Here is a 13,424-nt window from a genome sequence, read left to right as displayed (position 1 = left end):
ACCGGCGCAGGTAGATACATAATATCATGAACTAGGCAAAGTAGATACTATGTATATTGTTTAATATACATAAAATATACTATATAGAAGTATAATAGAACCTGCATCGATATGGGTTAACGGCGGAAGAAAACACGTTCACGGTTCTTCCATATTATAGGTACCTACATAATATATAAAATATATATTATATTATTATTAATAATAATATGTTGTACTTTGGTAGGATTGCTTGGATTTCGTAAAAGTTACAGGGAAACATGAAACGACCAACAGTTGTGCAGTTTTCAATATTATATTTAATTATTACTTAAAAAATGGTAAATACAATTTTATTATTATTAAATATTATTTATCGTACTGGAATAGCCTATAATAAACTTTGCATTTTAATAATATTCACTAAAACAAAATAAAAATAAAAATAAACACATGGTAATAATACTCTAGGAAGATAAAAAGGCTCACATAATAACATAATAATTAATCGCAACCACCAAAAAAAAAAAAAACAATATATATATAAACAAAACTTTATAATTAAATCAATGACTACAATATTATTTCACTAATACGATAGAAAAAAAACAATTACGGTAAAATATTTAACGTGCCTAATACGATGGGTGTGTTAAATAACAACTAGAGTAATACAAAATAAAAACAAACAAAAACACAAAAACAAAAACAAAAATATTGGGTTACCTATAAATTATAATGTATAGATAAATGTAAGACCTATACATTTATTGCACCCGGATATTGTATATTATATAAAACATTATTATTATATTATTATTATTAATTATAATAATATTGTGACTCTAACAGTATGAATTAAACATCTAAATTAAGTCTTCATAGGTATATATATATTATTATATGGCTATCTTTGTTAAATTTTAATCACCTACCGTCTTAAATAAAATAATAATATTATTGGGGTTAGTTGATTATGGCTATGGGTGTTTTGGTACACGGTTATAATTTTTAAAACAGCATTTTCTCTCTAACAAGGTTTATACAGGACAGTCGTCTTGGATTCATTCCGTTACCGAACGTTTTCAAGTATAAAAAAGAAAAAAGCGAGGCATACATATTTATAATTGAATTACACAATATCCGTTTAACGGCGATGGAGTAGCACAAAGACTAATATCGTGGAGCCACATAGATACGTAATCATAGTACGATGTAAAATTACGTTCGAACGCGAAGTTTTTGTGGCTTGTTCCTAAGAAGAAATAAATAAAAACGAATTGAAAACTGTAACTATCGCGACAAGCATTTCAGTTTAAAAATATAAATAAATAACTTAATGTCTGCACTGGAGAAGAATTACATTATAACATAGTTTGTAGGAGGGCTCTCCCCGAACCTCGGTTATTTTAACTACTCGGCGCGATCAATCGGATACCGGCATACGTTTTTATTGTGTAATATAAAAGAGAAACGATTCGGAAACGTATATGTTGATCTTATTATCGAACGACCTAACAATTAAATAAAGTTCACCTTAAATAAAGTTTATTGGTCGAGATGAGATAGAATCTGCTTAAATCTTAATAATCAAATACTCTCGTACTGTATTATAATTATTATTGTATTATATAAAGAATAGAAAACTTTACCCCAGATAGACATTTGAACAAAGTAAATCGAAAAACCAAAAAATGTTCATCATTTCTCGTGATTACAATAACCCCGCGAAGTAACAATAGTATTTATCATAGTATATTATATTATTTTGAAACCTAAAATGTACGACTAAAAATACAGCTCTTATAGGTATATTATTATTAATCATCTTCGTATTAAATAATATACACGCCATCACGCAACTAACATTCATATCAAAGCGCACAATAAAATTGAAGTAATACAGTCGTTTATATCTTAGGTTATGATGTAGTTGTTCAAATAGATTATCATAATTATTATATATTATATTATATACACGTTATGTATACAAAAAAGGGATGTCAATTTGTTTGATTGTAATTGTTTGTATTATGAAACTGTATCTAAAGTTTAAATTATATTCATATATAATATTAACTAATGGTAAATTAAGAAAAATAATAAATAATGATTTACCAAACATCGTTAGGATAAGAAAAAAATACAACTACAAAATGGTCAATGGATGTACAACACAATCGTAGCCGACCGGTCAAACATTAACCATTCATCGGACATCAGTCATGTTTTGCTTGGAGCCAAAGATTTTCACCAGTTGATTTTCGTAGTCCTCAATGTTTCGTTGCATTATGTTCATGCATGGACCCAGCAAACGTTCAAATGCGTCAACGTCCAAAACTGATAAAAAAAAATAATAAAATATGTAAAATAAAATGCACAACAATAATATTTTTTGATAATATTATAAAACATGGCGTTTGTCCAAAATAATTGTGTTCTCTTATCGGACTTAACATGGATGTTGTTGGCACAATTGTTTCAGCCCGATTATTTTTCAGACCTTATAACACGTTAAAACCAAATTGTTCTACAGATGCAGCAACAATATTATGTGTAAAAATGGAACTTTCCCAAGAATTAATTATTTTATCATAATGAATTAGCGCAAGAAATTAACTTGGTAAACTGTTTTTTTATAGTTTCTAATGTTAAAAACCTGTACAATACCTAACACACAATACACGTAAACATGAATTGTAAGACTGAAAGAAAATATGAATATTTTTTATTTTATTATCTTTAGGTCAACTCTCATCATTGATCCCATCCCATACTTTGTCAGTGTTAGTAGTGAGCAATATACTCGAGGAGCATTAATGCTACAGAAGTAAGGTCTCGTCTAACTAAGTCCCAAGGAACATTTTATGAGCAACACTTTATGCAGTCAACCGTTAGCTTTATTATCATTGACTTATTACGTTAGTCGTAAATTATCATTAGTAAGAGTGTATAGGTATAATAGAGGGGCGGCTATTTTATGCACTTATGCGCACAGAATCAAAAAACTTTTCAGTGACCACAAAAAAAAATTTTATATTTAACAGAGATTCTAATTATAATAGTAGGAGGCATTAACTACTTCGATGTTTATCCTGAAAAATATTGAAAGTTTCCATAATATTTACAAGAGAACGATCGAGTAACATTTTAAAAATTAGTTTTACTTCTTAGTAAGTGATAATTTTTTCGACATTTATAAATTATGAATTATTACAATTAAAATAATGAAATAAATATCGGTTAGCTATTCTCTTGTACACTGTAAAGATGAGACTAAAACAGTCTTAATACATTTTCAGAAATTTAAATTTAAATAGTTTTCGTAACATATTTTTGAAATTAGAATGAGTACTTATTGACAAAAATTAAATAAAATTCGAAGAAAAAAAGCATAATTATCTACTATTTTATATGTATAATAGCCTGACATTGTGTGGTGCAGAATGTAATACCTTAATAGCTTTATTTATTATTTCAAAAATAGCATATCAAAACAAGAACTTAATCTACTGAAAACAATAATATATTTAACAACTCAAATTTAGTTCAAGTTCACGTTGTATTCATCAGAAAACTCAATCTGGAATGATGATTATTATTTACGAGATTTACTTAGGACAATTTTAAGAATAAGAATCAATTAAAGCACATTATTAAAATCCAGTACCTCCTCATACTGTACACTATCACTAAAACCACTAACAGTGAAAAAAGAAAACATTGATTAACAACTCAAGAGATTTGCTTCATCACAATGTTTTAATTTGTATTGCGTTCGGCTAGGGAAAATATTATATTCTACTTTTATTTTGTATTCAAGTAAAAGGGTTTGTTCAAACAATCTGTTTATTGTAGAAAACAACCATCTCGTTTAATAATGTCCCATTTTCTTAACTTTCGCTCTAACAGCAACACAGTGGAAATATCATTTTATGGCCCCCTCTGGCACAGCTCGGGCCACTATTTAATGTATGAATAGGTAGGATCAAGAGTCCTGTTGACGAGGTTATTATAACATTCCTGCAGCATTCAACGCAGTAAAGGAAATTTAGGTCGTCCCAGACGATTTAAATGAAATTCTTTGGTGTAAATTCACATAAGCAGAGTTTAAAAGATGTAGCGTAGAAACAGACAACAGCGGTCGGCACTACGTAGCAGCACTGAATCGAACTACTGTACATTTTACATTCTCAAATCTAGATGCATATTTAAAAATGAAGTAGAAGTGCAAGACACCTATTACTGCAATGACTAAAAATGTGCAATCGTAGAACAATGGTTTGTGGTATACATAATGCATGATATCAGTAATATGCTGATACCATTTTTTCAAACAGGCATTATAATTTATAACTTATAACTTTATAAGGTCTATGTTATTAGAAGGTCAGGAAATATGTTATTTCGTATGAAATTCAAAGTAACATATTGCAACCTAAAAATTATAGTTATAAAGAATAGACGGTTGTTTTTTTTCTAGTTGTAATCAAACCTATCCATAGGCATTTAGATAATTATTCTAAGATGCTTAGATGCTGAACAAATGCGATAAATTTGATATTTCGGTTCGACATTTATGAGTTTTGAAGTTGTAAAAAGATCCAAAAGTTTTAAGATCATATCATGGTGAAATATTTACATTTAACAATACTTTAAAAATAGCAAAACTCTGAAGAAAAATAACAATCTTTAATATATTTTAATCACTATCAAATTAATGAATAGGTAAAAAAACACTTAATAAATAGGACACCACACGTCCGTAGTTGGATTTTACCTATTAATTGTAAGAAATCTTTACGCGTAGAAAAGAACCACTTGCGCTTTAGTCCTAAATAAATCTAATTGTGTTGCTTTCCATTTTTTTTTTGTGAGGGTGAAATCAAAAAAAATATTAAAATTACAATGGCTGATTCTATACTATAGTCGATGTTTAAAATAATGTTAAAAAAAATAGTTAAACGCATTAGGCTCATGAGCATTAATTGTTTAACACGATTGATAAGATCAAATTAACTATAATTAGTAAACGAGTGTACAAACGCAATAGATTTTGTGCAAGTTTTGTTATTTAATAGTGATATAATTTGGTTTCCTAACTTCTTTATAGTAGTCTATTCGGTAATTTTCAATCTGAAAGTTTTTTTTAATGATCTCGTTATAACAAAATATCTAACAATGACAACTTTTAAACTATCCCGAATTAATATTTAGAATTCAACATATAACTTAAATTGAATTTAATTAAAATTGCCTACATTAATTATTTAAAAGGAGACGACATTAAAATGTTAATTATTTTATATGAAAATCCGAGAAAACTTTCAAAATGACTTTACAATTTTAAACTTAGAGAATTCGACTACAATCATTCTTAAGGAGTTCAATACTACAATCAAACACTTTCTAAGCGCGTTAGATGAATGAGTACGTAGTACCTATGTGATCATATTTTTATGGATAAAAGAAATAGTACGGCGCTACCGCACATGTTAAAACGTGCCAAGTCATTAAACGTATATTATTTATTTTGTTGTTTCAACAAAGTTAATATTGTATCAACTATCAATATTTTGATAATTGTGTTAATACTTCATTAAAATATAAAACCTTGTCTGATAAAATGTCAGAAACAGAATTCATTTTGAAATTATGAATTTTAACTTCAATATCTTTTTTGGCAGGAAAGTAAATTTAGTTAGTACTTATGGAAGGGTGACCATTTAAAAAATATAAAATGGGACTAAAATAGTGTATGATGTTTTTAGGTAATATAGTTTTTTGTTAATTTTTAACAACGATTACATACACATTGCTTTCTGGCATAAGTGGTATTGCTTCCAAACTCTATCACCTCAACATCTTATCGAAGCATATTGGCGGTCAGTAAATACTAAATAAATGTTAAATTTAATTTGTTATGTAGGTATGCAAAAAGTTAATTAAATTGCTCTTTTATTTGATGATTAGATTTATTTTTATTATAGTTAATTGATAATTTATATAATTCTTAATAACTAATAAAAAATAAATAGTAATAACTAGAACACGCATTCGTGGATGACTAATAACAAATTTAAGGTACATATTCAAATTTAGTGGTATATCCCTTATTCTTTTCACTGGCCATACTACTTACGCTCTGCAACCTGTCTATGCCAAGTACATAAAATAAAATTTGTTTGATTCATTTTTGAAATTTGTATTTCGAGATCTACCTAAATTGAGTTAATAAAATTGATCGTTTTGCGGCAAATGATAATATTAAAATGTAATTGTAGTAATAGTACTAGAGTAGTGAAAGGTAACCCTAAAATAACTAAATATATCTATTAAATCGGTAGATCAATATCCCGTATAAGATAACCTGCTACACTAATGCTTTATTTTATTGTAATTCATACAAATTTAAAGAAAAACTTGAAATATTAATACTAGCATTTTCTATACATGGTATACATTTTAAATTAGTTTGACTGTTTTTGAGTTATTTATAGACATTTGAAATTTTTTAATCAAAAATCTTGAAAATTGAATACAAGGTTCCTCATAAGTTATGGTTGAAATTAAAAGAAAAATTTAAGCAAAAACCATTCTTCTTTATAAACTTCAAATGTTGATAAAATTCTACAAAATCAAAAAATATTGTGAAATACTTTTAAAATATTGAGTATTTGAGTGATCTACGCAATGATGCAATGCAACTCTAAACCTACTATACATCAGAAACAGGTTCACAGGTTTTATACCAATTACTTAATTAACATTTAGGTAATAACTTAGTATTAATTGTAGAAATGAATGGTTATACACCATTATCATTTTCTAACAATTATATTTATTAGGCTAACTAACATCTCACGTTGAACAACCAAAATGGCATGCGTCTATCGTCCTATAAATCATATAAAAGAACTTATTTTATAACAATTATATAACATGAATAATCATTTACTAATCGATACATCTAAACTAGTACATTAAAAACAATTCTATATTAATCTGAAATCAATAGTTTAAGATTATTTAGATCCCATATACCAATATGTAGATTCTAGCAATTTAATAACTAATACAATATAATGCATACAGCTCAATTAATTTATATCATCAAATTGAGATATATTCAACCCATTTTCCATTCAATGTATTATTACAACACATTGACACATTACTAGCCAATATACATTATATTGTATCAATTTATTAAAGTATTATATATTTTTCTAATGATTAATACCATGTTCAAAAAAATAAAAGAAAGAGATTACAACAACAATTACTATTTTAGTAATTTTACTTAATGTATGTCATGAAATATGAGTAAAATCCATCATATATAGGCAGTGTATAAAAAAAATGTGTCAAGCTTCCTTGACAATTGTATTTGTAGAAATATAATAAAATACATACATGCTAGTTTGACTTTGCCTTCAGCAAACACTGATGCAGCACGACCTTTATGAGTGACAAGAGCTAGTTCACCGAAATAACCACCTTTTTCTATTTGATTAACCTATTGAAAATGAATAAGTAAAATAAATGATATAAAGTGCAATAATATAATTTGTATTAATTTTAAATATGTATGTGCCTAATGTCCACTATTCATAAGCTCAAACTTTTTTCAAACTGAATTATTCTCAAAATATTTACTGTTTGAATTTTTCAAAATGTATAGCATTTGAGGGTTTGAAAAGAATCCACCCATAATTTTAAACAAACCTTAATTTGTTCACCAGTTTCACTGGTTACTAATACATTAACGATGCCTTCCTCTACAAAATACATGCCATCTCCTGGATCACCTTGATTTATAATGCAATCTTTGTCTTGATAATATTTAGGGACTAGAGCATCAGCCAAATTCATACGCTCATATGACTGAAAATGAAATACAATGATAATTTTTAATATTAAATACTAGTAATATAATATTATCTCAGTATGTTAATTATTGCTTTACTTGTAATGTTTTTAGCATAGGAACCACTTCAATGAGCTCTTCATACATCTTACGTTTTTTAAATGCACTCTTCAATACAATACGTCTAAATATTTGACGATCCATAGCCCACAGAAGGCCATCTGACTTGGCTTTAATAGTTGCTGCCCGGGGCATGTTATAAAGTAATGCAAGTTCTCCAAAACTACCTTTATGTTCATACGTATGCACCAAACGGTCATTACCATCTGCATCCGTGACATAAGCTTCAAATGTACCTCTAAATAATGTTATTATTCTAATTAATTCTGTTGTTTTTTTTCTAGACAGGAACCCTGTTATGAATATTAAATATTACCTATCGATAACATAAAAGTTATCACCATCATCACCCTGTTTTATAATATCATCTCCAGCATGTACCTCACGATCAAACATTGCATCAATCACATTATTCATTTGTTCCTAAAATATAAATATAAACCATTTTAGAAAACAAGCAAAACCAAAACTTTTATAATTAATATTGTACTGTAAAAAAAAAGAAAATTAAAAATTAATAAATAAAATATTGATGGTAAAAACTTAAATTTAAAACATAATAAAAACTTAACTTGTATTGTGATTACTTTTTGTTTAAGAATCCTAAAGAAATGACAGAATGTTTCATATAATACATTTTAAAAACAAAACAAAAATCTATCCCACAGTTAAATCAAATTGCAAGATTTTTAAATATTTAATGTAATTTTTAAAAATAAAAGCTACATAAAACATAGTTGTACGCTGTAAAAGTGTAAACAATTAATTCAGGTATAAAGTAATAACTATAGGTATTAAAAAACAATATTGCTACTACCAAGTATCATATCAACGTTTCTTTAACACTGCAATTAATGTACTACTAAAATTATTTATTTGCAAGTTAGACTAATGATTTTGTATAGTATTAAAAACATTAAGCACAAAATGTGAGTAATGTAAAAATACAGATTGTTAATGGTTTGTTAATAACAATATTATTCTGTAAAAAAAAAATATTTATCAATTTGGCTGATAATCTAAATGTTGTGAAGCTTCATGTTAATAGTAATAAACTTAAAGTTTATTATAAAAACTTGTTATTTGTGGGGGTATTAAGTATAAAGTACAAACCTAAGTTAGAAGTATAGTATAAGGTATTGTATATTTAAAGATAATTTTTTTCGTATTATACAATTTGGAGAAAGTGAACAGAGAATAGTTATTATCATATGTCACAAAGAAACAATAAAAATACAAACAAAACATAAAAGTAGCTAGGGAGTACACAACAAAAAAAATGCAAATGTTCAGATAACAATGTACTATGCATAGCTGTCAGAATATTGACAGAAATCTTCCCAAATATAGCTTAAGTTTAATGAATAAAATAAAATTTTCATATAGTATGATATTATTATATTAATGAGCATTACCCAATAATAATGTTAAATACCTATACTGCATATATCAAACATCAATTAACTTATTTTTGAAAAATTTAAATATAAATCAAAACAATAAATTCAGTTTAAGTTTTAACTATGGCCGGTAAGCTACTTGTTATATAATGATCATTATAATTAATAAAAAAAAAAATTAATTATTTAATAATTAATGTCACTATTTGATTTTACACACTCCAAAATAATAATATTGTTTTAAGTATTCGGATGTATTCATTTAGCATTTGTCAGTTGTATTATTTAATATTGAATTAATTTTAGTTCATTGATATTTTATATGACATATTATTGGGAAAATTAAAAATATTTTCTTATTAATAATGTATAAATTATGAACACTTAAAATAATGTAAAGGTTGTAACTGTATATTTTTTTTACTTTATATTTCAAAAGTTGGAACCCTTTTGTATACAAAATTAAAAATATTCTAAGATTAAAGTGATTATACTAATGAACTTTCAGACTTACAGGATCCAAGGCCCTGAATATGAATATATTTTTAACACTAGCTGCAAGTGCTTGACGTTGATCATCAGATTTAGGAAACACAACCTGAAAAATATATATTTTAATAAACTGAATTAAATAAACAAACTTTAATTAAATACATTTGGTCCCTCTTCTTCTTCATCTTCTTCTGGATTATATGTTTCTGCAAAAACTGACTTGCGTCTAGAATTATAACGTGTTGGTGGAGCTTCTACATGAAAAAAAAAATTAACAAAATTAAATGGTAGTCTAATTCAATTAAAATATAATAATACACATAATATTTAATAAGTAAAATTATTCGTAAAATGATTACCGATATTCAACGACCAAGGTCCTAAAAAAGAGTCATTCGATTTGAATTTCAGTTTAAAAGATGACATTTTTAAACATTTAGTAGTTTCAACAAAATTATCTTCAACTTGAAATATATACTGATCATTTTGGGCGTTTATTAAATTATAACAACCTTTCTTGTTTAATCTAAATATCTTCATACAACTCATGATGAAAACTTATAATTGAATGACACAAATGAGAAAAAAGTATGAAAAATGAATTACAATACACGACTGTATGAAGTATGTTGAGAGAATGGGTACTATGAAATTATGTTGTTTTAATGATGAATTTTATTACTTATTGTGTAACAATATCTACTGATACAGAAATTTTCAATACAAATGAAATAAGAAAATGCATAAGTGTAAATATTATATTTAATAAACAAACAAATACCTACTGTTGAAATTAATATTAAGCCTTGTGTGTGTTAAATAGGTTGACTCGTAATCAGAATTCTAAATTATAATATTCATGGAAAATATTAGCAACATACAGGTTGATTCACCAAGCATGCTCACCCCCATTTTTCCTTTAATAATGAATTGATTATTCAAATTCTGATTTTTGGATTATTTTTATATTCTTAACTCTTAGTGTCCTGTGGCAATACAAAAAACTATTTTTCAAATGAGAATTCCTCATTTTTACTGAAATTTTTTTAAAAATTTTGATGTCCCTAATTCAAAATTTGAATGAGTAGTTTTTAGTTGTTAAAATGTTTATACTAATGATAATAGTCCTTAAATATGGTTTTACAAAAATATAAAAAGACGGAAAATTGGATCTAGTTTTTATTATACTTGGGCCATTTTTACGAATAATTAATATTAATTACTAAAATTATCAAATCACCATAGCCCCTATATCTTATAAATCCATTACCATGGACCTATTATTTTTAGAACACAAAGTTAAATAACTCAAAAACTTACTTGTACAAATGTTGAGTCTGATTCACGTCAACATTTTAGTTTGTATTAGGTATTTACAGTTAAAAAGGGGTGTTCTGATTTGAAAAACAGAAGTTTGTTATCTCCACAGAACATTCCTTAAGTAGGTAGTAGGTAGCACAAAAAATCTCAAGAATTTGAAAATATGGTCTTTAAGTAAGTTGAAAATTCCAAAACTTACATTTTGAATAACTGCATTATTGGAGAAAAAATTTGGGTGATTGTGCTTAGAAAAATCAACCTATATACCAACCAATAGTCAAATCGATTTAATAAAGAATTTATAATCCTTTATAACTTGTGCTACACATTTATTACAAGTTGTAAGACTATGTAACAGGGATTTTGTTTTCATAAACATACGTAGGTATTGTAATTTAATAGTAGGTAATAATGTAAAAACAAAGTTCACCATTGCATGATCAAATATTTATCTACAATACCTAACCTCTATTTATACAATAAAAAAATTAGAATAATGCAAAATTCAGATGTTTGTACCTACCTTTATTGTTCTTTTTGTTTCATAAGCTAAAGCCCAATACATTATTAGCCCTGATTATAATATAATTTAAAATTTGTTTAAGTAATAAAAACATACCTATTGCAGAAGATTGTTAAAAAGGTTCTTCAAAATAAGAAATATTGTAATATAGGTTTAAAACGTATGAGGTTGATTAAAAAAAATTGTGTTTATATTTTAAGATTATCAGTCTGTTTCGTTACATACAAAATCGTTTAAAGCTAGAACACTTAAAATAAGTTGTATGATGTTCTTGTTACGTGTTCACTACCTATAGTCTATATGTAATCATATAAAGTGAACAAAAACAATAAATACAAAATGGAACATTGCATACCTATGTCTGAAGCGTCATCTTCGTCGCTAAAATCTCCAGCAGACTGCTGCTTTAAACTGGAGGACGACTTAGTGTTCTTAAGTTTTTCGAAGAACTCTATGCCATAGTCAATGAGGTTGTTAGGCTGCTCGAGCAAGTACCCGATCGTGAAATCGAGCAGCAACTCTCTCAACTCATCAGGCACGTTGAGCCTAGCGGCGTTATCGCTGTTGGTGCTCATACTCATTCGTTCCTGTAAAAACACGATGAGGTCAGATAACGATCACTGGTCACCGGTCAGTCGGTGGCCAAGACGGTCGGTTGTTGATAAGTAGTAAGTACTACAACACCGACGGTCCCAAAAAATCAACGACAGTTTTGCACAACAGAAGTTGTAGTGTCCCGAATAAAAACACACAAAACTGATCGTGTGGCGAGCCGCGAGCATTCGTCGTGTCCTTGACTGTGCATAATATTATTATTGTAATAGCGATAATATTTTTTTTAAATACAACCTAAATAATAATGATTAGGTATGATAGATAATCAGCGTCGGAACACGCCGTCACCGCGTCGGCCTTCGACACGTCCTGCCTACGACATAATGTTAGTACTCACCACGACACGATGTGACAACGAGTTCGTCGGTCGGTCGGTCGGTTCGACGAATTGCTGGTCGGGTCGGCCGTACGGCGTTGGCGGAGACGGCGAGTATGCGATCGGTGGGCCCCGCAGCTATAATAACAATATTACGACACTAACGGCACACGGAAGATAACGCGCGCGCACACACGCACACGCACACGCACTACACCGAATACACGCACACGGGCGCACATACACACACACTCGTCACTCACACACGCACTGTGCGGCGGTCGGGCGGCGCGAGCTATCAGTGACGGCCGAGATCCGCGCGATCGTGCGAAAGCAGACGGCGGCGTTCGTCTTGATCGTGAATCATCGCGCGGCGCGCTCGCGTCGTCGTGTGATGTGGGCCGCGGACCGGGATATCCGTCCGACGACTTTACTGCCGCCGATATTATTAATATTGCTATGCTATTGCAATAATAATGTGAACGAATATTATGTTATTATTGTTGCATTATTTATTATATTGATGATATCGACAATATTCTTATTTATTTCAATACGGTGGCGGCGGCGGCGGACCTATAGTGACGGACGTCGGACACCGTTGTTCTATTATCAAGCCGACGTTGTGAGCGCTCCGCCGTCCGCAAGTCGCAACGTTGCCGAGCAACTCACCGCCGGCAGTGGCCGACCGAAGCGCCGCGCGACGACCAAACCCGTGCGCATATTTACATTTTACACTCACCGACTCCCACGGCCTGATTGAGTGGCACTGGCACATAAAATTATTAT

At 28.9% G+C, this 13,424-nt stretch overlaps 1 protein-coding gene across 2 annotated transcripts; it reads right to left on the bottom strand.

The window, feature by feature from the left end:
• Positions 1–373: 373 nt before the first annotated feature.
• LOC111036919 (cAMP-dependent protein kinase type II regulatory subunit) lies at positions 374–13,152 on the bottom strand. Of its 2 annotated transcripts, XM_022319210.1 has the most exons (9): positions 12,657–13,152; positions 12,060–12,291; positions 10,024–10,115; positions 9,884–9,967; positions 8,286–8,392; positions 7,949–8,207; positions 7,708–7,866; positions 7,396–7,498; positions 374–2,319 (listed from the first exon to the last, which is right to left on the bottom strand). In XM_022319210.1, exons 2-9 carry the CDS (start codon positions 12,283–12,285, stop codon positions 2,189–2,191), a joined length of 1,161 nt encoding a protein of 386 aa, XP_022174902.1. In that variant the 5' UTR covers positions 12,286–12,291; positions 12,657–13,152; the 3' UTR covers positions 374–2,188. The 2 variants fall into 2 exon arrangements, with proteins under 2 accessions (XP_022174902.1, XP_022174903.1); XM_022319211.1 differs by lacking the exon at positions 12,657–13,152 and having other exon boundaries at positions 12,060–12,625.
• Between the last annotated feature and the right edge of the window lie 272 nt (positions 13,153–13,424).

Source organism: Myzus persicae, unplaced genomic scaffold (genome assembly GCF_001856785.1).
Source record: "Myzus persicae strain clone G006 unplaced genomic scaffold, MPER_G0061.0, whole genome shotgun sequence".
In the NCBI taxonomy this organism is placed as follows: domain Eukaryota; kingdom Metazoa; phylum Arthropoda; class Insecta; order Hemiptera; family Aphididae; genus Myzus; species Myzus persicae.
This window is presented reverse-complemented; position numbering and strand designations above follow the sequence as displayed.